The following is a 12,325-nucleotide window of genomic DNA, read 5'->3' on the forward strand; positions in this document are numbered from 1 at the left end:
CTATTTTCAGGCGCTGCGTAATATCATTGCGCCTGCTGCACACATGGTACGGCAGCAAAGTTCCTTGATTATTACGCCGGAATGAGAGTATAGTTCCTAGCCATATCGGCCTAGAAAATCACAACTTTTCATTTTCCGTCGGTCTTAGTACATGATGTAACTACAGAAGAGTCAAGTTTTAAATAGGAAAAATATCGAAACTCTTTGGTCATTTTTGAGCGAGATGCTAACGGTCTAATCAGATTCAATGATCTATGCTAAGCTAAGCTAAAAGTGCTTCCGCCAGACCCGGAGATCGTCTGAATGGATTCGAAAACGGCAAAACTCAACTGTGTAACTCTAGGGGAGTCGGAAAATGAGCCTATTTTCAAAAATAGTGGAGTGTTCCTTTAATTTGATATAAAATTATTCATATGATTTTATTCATTCCACCCACCGCTATTCTGCATTGACCTTGACAGCTGAATTTGTGGGGTTTAAATGCTAAAATATATTGAATCCGTTGGAATATGCTCGATGCGAGCACAAAGCGGACTTGTGTGCAGATAATAATGTGTCTTGTGTTTGGTGTGGAAGTGTGTAAGGAATCAGACTCTGACTCACGCAGATGCACAACGACGCTGATTCAGCTCTGATTCTGTTCTGTGTGTGTTTTCAGGAGACGACACGCTGAAGACGTGGGACATACGCAACTTCAGGAAACCTCTCGCCGCTGTTACTGGCCTGAGCTCCTTCTTCCCCATGTAAAGGGAAACTTTTGCACTCTTAACACTTCTCCTGCAAATAATGTGAAGAAAATTCATTATGAGCTGTTTACAGATTGTGCGTCTTGATCAGTCTGACCAGTCTCTAGATGTTTTGCTAATTATTAGCCTTATTATGGGAATTGAGTACTTTTGGGAAGCAGGTCCTGCATTGACATGCGAAATTTGCTAAATCTGCACTTTTATTTAATAATTAATATATATTCTGCATATTAAATAATTTATTCAGAATAATTAATAGCAAATACAAATTATGTAATGATGATGATAATAATAATATATGATAATAATAATAATTTTCAAATATTTATGTTTTTTTAAAACAAATATATATATAATAATAATAGTTGTTATTATTATTATTATTATTATATATGTACACACACACACACATATGATGCATTATAATGGACTAATTAACGAAAATCATTAGCCAGATATTATTTTGCTATTGTTATAGTACAGTATATACTATAATAATAGTAATTTATATTTTGAATAAAATTTTATTTTTATATTTCAGTTATCATTTAGTTTAAATTTTAAGAATTTTGTGATGTGCTTTTGTTATTTTTATTTTATTTTTTGGGGGGGGTGGCGGTTACTTTTTCAACTCAACATTTTTTTTTATCTTTTAGTGATTTTAGTACTTCAACTTATCCATTTTTTTATTTTGGCAACATTTCTCATTTTTGTTTCATTTATTTTTGTTTGTTTTTCATCTGATATTTTTTACTGGTTTTAGTTAACTATAACAACACTGCTGGGAACCTGTGAGCATTATGTTAATACTGTTTGCTTAGCATTATGCGTGAAAGCACAGCAGATTGTGAAGTGTAGTGCAAGTCTTTATGAATGTGAAGGGTTTCTCTCCTGTAACTGTGCTGATGGATGTTTTCTGAACAGGACAGACTGCTGCTTCAGTCCGGATGATAAACTGCTGCTGACGGGAACCTCGGTGAAGAAGGACGAAGGCAACGGGAAGCTGCTGTTCTTTGAGCGGGAATCTCTGCAGAAGGTCTATGAGATTGAAGTGGCTGATGCGGTAGGTTTGACGCACTTCTGTGTTGCTCTCATGGTGAAAATTATACATTATGCAGCGCTGTGTCGATACTAATAATGTTTCCAGATCACAAAACATGATTTGACGAAGTGCAATGCAGTATGGGACAGATTCACTCACCAGCAAATTAAGGATTTTCAGTGTTTTCAGTCATATGATTGGCTACGTTTATTTCATAAATATTTTATATATACACACATACACACAGTATATATTAGTATTTTAATATGCATATATATATATATATATATATATATATGCATATTAAAATACTAATATATACTGTGTGTATGTGTGTATATATATATATATATATATATATACTGTATATGTGTGTGAGTGTGTGTAATTTATTATTACTGTTACATTAATCTGAATATATTATGCTTTGTTTTAATCGTAGTATTATTATTATATCATTTCGAATGAATATAGTATAATTAATCTGCTATATTTCTTTGTTTATTTGATTGTCAGATGTGCATGTACTGGCAGCTCCGGTTATGTACATTGTTACAGTATCTAGAACTGAGAGAACCGAGGCGTCCAAATAATATGATTTTCTCTAGTAATGGAAACTCTGTCCAGGAAGACTGCGGTCTTACATTACTTGGTAAATGCTGTACTGTTAGATTACTTGTGCAACTGCAGACAGGAAGTGAAACTTTCCGCCTGTTCATTCGTCCCTATGGAAGTGAAGGGAACGTTGTCTTTCTCCATCCATTTGCTGGAATGACACAAGCGTGACCTCGACAAGCATCCCAGCGCTCCTGAGAGCTGGATTCGTCTGAAGCGAGTGAAGTGTCTCTGGGAGCTCTTTCAGAGGCACATCTGAGTGACGGCTCAAAGCTCCCGTGGCCATCTGTGATCAAATGTGCTGTTGAGTGGGTTTCTCTCAGTCCCAGCGCTCCGGCTCTAGTCAGAACAGCGTAAAAGCTAATTCTCTCCATCCCAGGTTGCTTCTTGTCTTGAAGCTGACAGTATGGCATAATGCAGATGTTGACGTCCAGCACACTGAATACATGCAGCACAGAAACCATGGAGCAGCAGCAGTAGCATTAATCAGAAGTACATAATATTATTTGTGTGATGAATCACAGACATTGTCCAAAAAAAAAAAACTAAACATTTTTTTTTTGTTACTGTTAAAGAAAATAATGTTTTGGATTGGTGCATTTTGCTATTAGTGGTAGTAGTAGTATATCATCCTTCTTCCAGTTGTCTTGGAGTTTGGCAGAATGGATCAGCATCCATTACTCTTGAAAAAAGAAGCTCACACATATTCAAAAATTTCTCATTTAGAGCTTCACTGAAGAATTACATCTGGTATAATTGCAAATTATTTTTCATTATATTTTCATTCATTTGTTTGTTATCATTATTGCAAATTAACAACATTTTAAATATTAATTTTGTACATTTATTTCATAATATTTTATATATAAATTAATCTGATATTTCATTATTGGTGTGTGTGTGTGTGTATGTATATATATATATATATATATATATATATACACACATGCACACACACACACACACACACACACATATATATATATATATATATATACATGTACTGTATATATATACACACACACACATAATTATTATTATTATTAATCTGCACTAATTAATTGTTTTATTGATTGTTTACCAGTTAAAAAATTATAGAATTGAATTAATTTAATTATTTATTTATTTATACAGAAATCTGCAATAATTATTTGATTGTGTTGTGTTTTCACAAGATTGTCGGTACAACTGTAATATTTTATCCTAAAATGAAAAGCATGTCACATCACCTTTTTGTCATATTTTTAATAATTTTCATCTAAATAATAATATTATTTTTCTTTAATATTATGAAGCATTAACTAAGACATTAGACAATATGTGCGAGCTTCTCTTTTCCATACAATGACGATAAATACTGATTTATTCTGCCAAACTGCAAAATACCCCCATAATTTATGTCCGGCATCGGTAGAATCACATTAGCAGTGGTGGATGGCTCTTGTTCGCTGAAAAAACTTTTGGCCCGTCCAGAAGACTAAAGTGATTTATAGCTGACCTGACGAGGAGCTATTTACAGTGTTTATCCAGCGCAAGACGGCTGAAGAATTTAAGTGCTGTCTTTATGAAGTGCAGCACCAGGCCGTCCTGTGACAGGAAGAGCTACCAATCATTCAAGTGTAAACACAGGCCGTAACCCCGCAGCGGGGTCGCGCTCTGTGCCGGGACGTAGACACATCTCCAGGCTGGAAAGAGTAAATACTCCAGGGGTGGTTCTCAGCTTTGCTGACTTTTTCACAAGGTGCAAAAACCAGGTGAGACATGTGCGTCCTCCAGGACGCCTGCTGCTCCCTCTGCACTGGACATTTGGAATGTGGCTTGATGTCCGAAAACTAAAACCGATCCAGTGCTGCTTGAATTGAAGTGATATAGTGTTTATTTAACTGTCTTTGTGGGTATCTCAGAGTGGTTTGCCTCCTCTCTAAAGGATAGGACATTTGTTGTGAATATAGGAAGTTTTTCGGCCCCTGTCGTATGTGGTGTTCCCCAGGGTTCGATTATATATATACATGTACTGTATATATATACACACACACACATAATTATTATTATTATTAATCTGCACTAATTAATTGTTTTATTGATTGTTTACCAGTTAAAAAATTATAGAATTGAATTAATTTAATTATTTATTTATTTATACAGAAATCTGCAATAATTATTTGATTGTGTTGTGTTTTCACAAGATTGTCGGTACAACTGTAATATTTTATCCTAAAATGAAAAGCATGTCACATCACCTTTTTGTCATATTTTTAATAATTTTCATCTAAATAATAATATTATTTTTCTTTAATATTATGAAGCATTAACTAAGACATTAGACAATATGTGCGAGCTTCTCTTTTCCATACAATGACGATAAATACTGATTTATTCTGCCAAACTGCAAAATACCCCCATAATTTATGTCCGGCATCGGTAGAATCACATTAGCAGTGGTGGATGGCTCTTGTTCGCTGAAAAAACTTTTGGCCCGTCCAGAAGACTAAAGTGATTTATAGCTGACCTGACGAGGAGCTATTTACAGTGTTTATCCAGCGCAAGACGGCTGAAGAATTTAAGTGCTGTCTTTATGAAGTGCAGCACCAGGCCGTCCTGTGACAGGAAGAGCTACCAATCATTCAAGTGTAAACACAGGCCGTAACCCCGCAGCGGGGTCGCGCTCTGTGCCGGGACGTAGACACATCTCCAGGCTGGAAAGAGTAAATACTCCAGGGGTGGTTCTCAGCTTTGCTGACTTTTTCACAAGGTGCAAAAACCAGGTGAGACATGTGCGTCCTCCAGGACGCCTGCTGCTCCCTCTGCATTGGACATTTGGAATGTGGCTTGATGTCCGAAAACTAAAACCGATCCAGTGCTGCTTGAATTGAAGTGATATAGTGTTTATTTAACTGTCTTTGTGGGTATCTCAGAGTGGTTTGCCTCCTCTCTAAAGGATAGGACATTTGTTGTGAATATAGGAAGTTTTTCGGCCCCTGTCGTATGTGGTGTTCCCCAGGGTTCGATTCTGGGACCACTGTTGTTTTCCCTATATATGCTTCCTTTGAGGTTCATCTTTCGGAGGTACAGTATCTTTTACCGCTGTTGCGCTGACGATTTTTAGTTTTATTTTCCAGTGACATTTGGAATGCGGCTGTATGTCCGAAAACTAAAACCGATCCGGGAATGCTCAGACTGAAGTGTTATAATGTTTATTTAAGTGTTTTTTGTAGGTATCTCAGGGTGGTTTGCCTCCTGTCTAAAGGACATGACATTTGCTGTAAATAAAGCAAATTTTCCTCCAAGCTGGCCCCTTTAGTATGTGGTGTTCCCCATGGTTCGATTCTGGGACCACTGTTGTTTTCCTTTTATATACTTCCTTTAAATTATATCTTTCAGAAGTACAATATCTCTTACTACTGTTACACTGACCATTTTCAATTTTATTTTCCAGTGACATTTGGAATGTGCCTTGATGTCCGAAAACTAAAACAGATCCAGTGCTGCTGGGATTGAAGTGATATAGTGTTTATTTTAAGTGTCTTTGTAGGTTTCTCAGAGTGGTTTGCCTCCTATCAAAAGGATAGGACATTTGCTGTGAATATAGAACATTTTTCCTCCATGTCAGCCTCTTTAGTATGTGGTGTTCCCCAGGGGTTTATTCTGGGACCACTGTTGCTTTCCCTATATATGCTTTCTTCGAGTTACATCTTTAAGAAGTACAGTATCTCTTACCACTGTTACGCTGACAATTTTCAGAAAACTAAATCAGATCCAGTGCTCCTCAGATTGAAGCAATATAGTGTTTATTTAAGTGTCTTTGAAGTTTTCTTTGAGCGGTGCTACGAAGCAAGTCGTGCTCTGGACTTGCACAGAAAGACTAAACCTAGAACTAAAATCTAAACTTTATGCTAAAAGCTTGTTAGTGTTAAGACAGACTCCAGGTGACCTTCATGTCTTAGTCTGTTTTCACCCCTCTTCTCCTGCGTCCGCAAGTGTATTTTTTAGTCTAAACCTTATTTCATTGCATATCTTTTCACTGGTTTGAATCGGAGTTGGAAAACCCTTTTACATCAACAAAACAAATCAAACTGTGACTTGAAAGTGACCTTGTGTCTGGTTGCAATGTAGTTAAATTATTATTATTGTTATTACTGTTATTATTATTATATCTATTTAATTTTTCTTCATTTAAATTAATATTGATTTGTTGTTATTATTATTATTTATTGCAAATTAATATATAGTCATTCTTGAATTATTTTATGTATCTTGCATGGTATATACATTGTTTATATATTACATTTAAATTAAAAGTGAATTATTTTATAGATATAGTATATAATTATATATCATATAATTTTATGTATATTTTATATGTGCGTATACTGTATACATATCTATGTATGTAAATATAATTCCATTATTAAGTAAAAATAGTCTTTCACATTATTATTATTATTGCTACTTTTTTATTTATTTGTTTGTTTATATTTATTTATTTTTTATTGTGTGACGTGAAAGCATCCTTGTGTCTCCTGGGTGAATGGGCGCCATGTTGGGTCGAGTTTGGCACACACTCATCCAGTCAGTAAACAGCTTATTTTGTTTAGAAAAGATGGAAGATTGAATATGATGCTGAAATGTCACTTCAGTCTTTGCCAAAACCGCAGTAAATGTGCTCAAGAAAGATCTGATTCACTCAAATCGCCATTATTATCATTCCTCCTAGTGCTTGTAGAAACATTTGAGCTGCACATAAATACTGTGCATTGTGAGTGTTTGTTTCTCTGGCACATGATGAACAGCCGTAGATGCATGCATATATCGCTATTTTCGACAGTTCCCATGTGTTGCTTGTCCTGATGTTTGCTTTCCTTACCCAGGGTCTCTGTGTTGCACGATTAAGAGTAATGGAGAGGTCAGATATACAGATGTGCATGATCTAAACCCCATGATACAGTATCTGCAAGGTAATGGAGCGACTAAAGGAGATTACGTTTGTATTCGGCCAAAAAAGGCTCAGCTGGAAGCGCATTTCAGATCCGCAGCCAAATCTTCCAGATCTTCTCTAAATAATCAATTACTCGGTCACATGCCCATAGAGACGGATTAACCCCATACATCCCGTTAAGTCAATAAGGGCCAGAGAAACCCCTGCTACGGTCCTGGGGGAGGGAGAGGGTCTAAAGCCGGATTCTAGGTCAGGCAGGCTTAACGCAGTCCGGCTGGAGGATTCAGGCAGAAACGAGCCCGGCGCTGAACAGCTGGAGGCTAAGCAGATTTCACCCCCATGCCTCCGCTGGTTTTTCCTGATCTCAACACTGCATACACCGCAAGATCTGTTTGGAAAGAGTTTCTTGGACATAGCATGATTTATTATGCTCCTCTTGTGCTGTTATCTCATCTCAAGAGATCATTCTTAAAGTGCATTTGGACTCCCAATACCTGCTGCTTATTCTTTTGGTTTTCCTGTACAGCTTCATTATTTACTTGCGCTCATTTTCATCCTGACCTAATTGTTTTATTTTATTTTTATTTTATTTTATTTTATTTTATTTTATTTTATTTATGCAGCATGTTTGCATGACAATGATGTTTATTTTATTTGATTATTTTATTTAATTTTTGTAGTATTTTCATGCATTTCAATGCAGCATGTTTGCATGACAATGATGTTTATTTTATTTTTTATTAATTTATTTTTATTTTATTTTATTTTATTTATTTTTGTGGTATTTCCATGCATTTCAGTGCAGCATGTTTGCATGACAATATTTATTTTATTTATTTTTGTGGCATTTTCATAAATTTTAATGCAGCATGTTTGTATGACAGTGATGTTTATTTTATTATTTTATTTTACTTATTTTTGTGGTATTTTCATTCATTTCAGTGCAGCATGTTTGCATGACAGTGGTGACATATTTTCTCCTCGTTTTGATCCAAACCTATATTTATTTTATTTTTTTATTTCATTTATTTATATTTATTTTATTTTGTGGTATTTTCTTACATTTCATTACAGCATGTTTGCATAACAGTGATCATGTCTTTTCCTTTACAGCTTCATTATTCACTTACCCTCATTTGATCCAAACTTTCATTTATTTTATTTTTTGTATAAATTATTAAATAATTGTTATTATGATAAATATTATGTTTAATTAATGTTTCATAATTGCAAACAAATATATTATCACTTTTATTCTACTTATTGATTTTATTTTTTATATTTATTATATTTTTAGATTATATCTTACATAGAACTTTTGAATAATAATGATAATATGTCATTATGGTAAATATACAACAATAATAATAATAATAAAAAGTATATAATAATAATTATTACTATTACTACCACTGCTACTACTACTACTGTTTTAAATGATATTATATTAATCTGCTGTATTTATTTGCTTGTTGGGTTGGACTTTCACCAGTCACAAGCTTGTAAGAATGTAACGGGCCTTTTTGGTGTTTTTCTGACTTTAATGGTGCTCTTTTGTCCTTTCTGGACGTGCTCACTATAAACCGTCATCATATAGACGTGCGCTGCATGCATGTGATTGCAGTTATTCAGGAGTCTGTTCCTCCGTCTCACACACACACACACACACACAAATCCTCACACACGGCCCTGGCAGCGGCCCATTCGTCACAGCGAGTCTTTGAGATCCAGATCCAAATATAGTCAACTGGAGATGAGCCGGACGGAGAGAGATATTAGACGCAGTCTTTTCCTCTGCCATTGCTTTATGCTGACTTCCTGCTCAAATAATGAGTTCTCATCTGCTGTTGTTTCAGAGCGTCGTCCGCTGTCTTTGGCATCCCAAGCTGAATCAGATCATGGTCGGGACGGGGAACGGCCAGGCGAAGGTCTACTACGACCCGGTCAAGAGTCAGAGGTGCAGTTGCTTTGCTGTCCGTCTCAGTCCCGCTTCACACTCTTCCCTGTTTTTCCGTCTGTGTTTGTTCAGTAACGATTTCAGCCGGGTTTGAACTGATTGAACTGACCGACTGAAGCGAGGAAACTCAACAAAACGACTGCATTAGTGTCGACTGAGAGCAGAATCAACTGTCTGCACGTTTACATCAAAGTCACGTCCTGTTGACAAGCACAAGAAAGGCTTTCACGCTATATATACAGTGGCATGGGAAAGTTTGGGAACCCCTTGCAGAATCTGTGAAAATGTGAATAATTTTAACAAAATAAGAGAGATCATACAAAATGCATGTTATTTTTTATGTAGTACTGTCCTGAGTAAGATATTTTACATAAAAGATGTTTACTTATAGACAAAAAAATAGCTGAAATTATTAAAATAACCCTCTTCAAAAGTTCTTCATACTGTGTGTGTCACCTGGATGATCCACGACTGTTTGTGTGTTTTGTGATGCTTGTTCATGAGTCCCTTGTTTGTTCTGAACAGTTAAACTGAGCACTGTTCTTCAGAAAGATCCTCCAGCTCCTGCAGATTCTTCAGTTTTCCAGCATCTTCTGCAGATTTCAACCCTTTCCAGCAGTGACTGTATGATTTTGAGATCCATCTTTTCACTCTGAGGACAACTGAGGGACTCAAACACAACTATTAAAAAAGATTCAAACATTCACTGATGCTCCAGAAGGAAACACGACGCATTAAGAGCCTTTTGAACAGGATGATGTCCAAATTTTTCTTATTTTGTTGAAATATCATTTTTTTTTCCATTTAGTTTTGCCCATCGGAAGCAACAGAAGATACTTGCATGTTTCCTGGAAGACAAATTAAGTACGATTTACCTTGATCTTCAAATTCAAAAGTTTTCACCCCCGGCTCTTAATGCGTCGTGGTTCCTTCTGGAGCATCAGTGAATGTTTGAACCTTTTTTAATAGTTGTGTTTGAGTCCCTCAGTTGTCCTCAGAGTGAAAAGATGGATCTCAAAATCATACAGTCACTGCTGGAAAGGGTTGAAATCTGCAGAAGATGCTGGAAAACTGAAGAATCTGCAGGAGCTGGAGGATCTTTCTGAAGAACAGAGCTCAGTTTAAATATGTTTATAATAGAAATTTCCATAACTTTTAAAGATGTTTATTAATTTCCATGACTTTTCCAGGTTTAGAAATCACCTTTAAACTTCCTTCATTTATCCAGGTTTTCCAAGATCCAGAGAATTCTGTGAAATATATATAATTATAATAACATTATTATTATTGTTTCTTAAACTAGGGGTGATAACATATTAAAATAATACATATAATAATAATTAAATTACTTAATTCAGCTTTCCTTTAGTTCATGTTTATTATTATTATTATTTACTCAAATAGCAATTTATACCCGAAAAAATATTTTAGAACTTGTCATGACTAGAATATTTATATTTATAGAAATCACCATGACATGTTAAGAAGTTTATTCATTTCCATTATCTGAAAATCACACATGTAAATATAATAATTTTTTTTTTCCATAAATTTTCATGCATTTCTTTTCAATACAGCATGTTTGCACGATAGTGATCATGCAAATGTTTTTATGTTTTTAACTAAAACTAGGAGTGCTAATATAATTAATTGATATAATAATAATAATAATAATAATTCTACAATTCAGATTTCCAGTTCATTTTTTAAGATTGTCAGGATGTTTTAGGACGTTTCTAAATTTCCATGAATTTTCCAGGTCTAAAAAATTTTTATAAATTATTTTATTAATTAATTTATTAAAATATATATATAAAATATATTCAGGTTTTCCAAGACTGTGAGAATTCAGGTTTTCTTTTAAAAAAACAAAAACAGTTGTTTAGGGAATTAATTAAAATAAGAAACATTGTGGAAGCTGATGTCTTGGTCTTTAGTTGTTTAGCTTATTTTAAAGCATGCTTTCTCTTATTTTAGAAGCTAATATCCTATTTTCTGTGTTTTGTCCTTCAGAGGTGCGATGTTGTGTGTGGTCAAGAGCAAGAGGAAGGAGAAACACGCCGAGACGCTGACACAAGATTACATCATCACCCGTGAGTGTGACCTGATCAATATATTTGCATATATACCGTCATATACGCCAACACTCACAAAAGAGACAGTAAAGACATATATAATGTTTCTATTTCAAATAAATGCTGTTCTTTTGAACTTTCTGTTCATCTGTGAATCCTGAAAAATAAAATGTATCACTGTTTCCACAAAAATATTGGGCAGCACAATTGTTCTCAACATTGATAATAATCAGAAATGTTTCTTGAGCAGCAAATCAGTATGTTATTATGATTTCTGAAGATCATGTGACACTGAAGACTGGAGTAATGATGCTAAAATTTTTTAGATTTGATCACAGAAATAAATTACAGTTTAACAGATATTCACATAGAAAACAGCTGTTTTTATTTTTAATAATATTTCACAATTTTTACTATATTTTTGATCAAACAAATGCAGTGTTGGTGAGCAGAAGATACTACTTTTTTTGTTGTAATAATATTATTATTATTATTTAATTATAGCAAATATAATAATAATATTATAATATATTAATATTACATTAATATATAAGTTTGTATATAGTTATGTATGAATATAATTTTATAATGTAATATTTTATTTTATATTATTATTTTTTTATTATTGCACTGCTATTAGTAAAGCAAAAGTCATTCAGCTGATATAATTACTAAAGACAGATTTAGTATTAAATTAGACAAAGCGACACCTCCTCTGTTCTCTCTTCTCTGGTGCTTTCCATCGGATTGTGTCTCACCCGAGGGCCACGATGCCATTAGCGCGCGACACACTCAGCAGCCACGCGTCTGCCACGAGAGCGTCAGTCCCGCCGAACCCCAGGAAATAGCGATGGAAAATTGAGGTGACGTGAATCCGGATGATGGACCACTGAGGTCCATGTGTCACCGCTAACCTTTTTGCTTAATGTAGCGTGAGAGGAATCAGCACAACTC

The 12,325-nt window shown here is 34.7% G+C and overlaps 1 protein-coding gene across 1 annotated transcript in view; it reads left to right on the forward strand.

The window, feature by feature from the left end:
• The window catches only part of wdr70 (WD repeat domain 70), a 97,331-nt gene that overhangs the window by 73,459 nt on the left and 11,547 nt on the right, over positions 1–12,325 (forward strand). The window contains exons 12-15 of the mRNA XM_016490904.1: positions 659–743; positions 1,671–1,809; positions 9,196–9,296; positions 11,310–11,389. Of these exons, the coding sequence (XP_016346390.1) occupies positions 659–743; positions 1,671–1,809; positions 9,196–9,296; positions 11,310–11,389 (405 nt within the window). The remainder of the gene's footprint in view (positions 1–658; positions 744–1,670; positions 1,810–9,195; positions 9,297–11,309; positions 11,390–12,325) is intronic.

The sequence above is a fragment of the Sinocyclocheilus anshuiensis genome, unplaced genomic scaffold, assembly GCF_001515605.1.
Source record: "Sinocyclocheilus anshuiensis isolate Anshui unplaced genomic scaffold, SAMN03320099.WGS_v1.1 scaffold738, whole genome shotgun sequence".
NCBI classification, from domain to species: Eukaryota; Metazoa; Chordata; class Actinopteri; order Cypriniformes; family Cyprinidae; genus Sinocyclocheilus; species Sinocyclocheilus anshuiensis.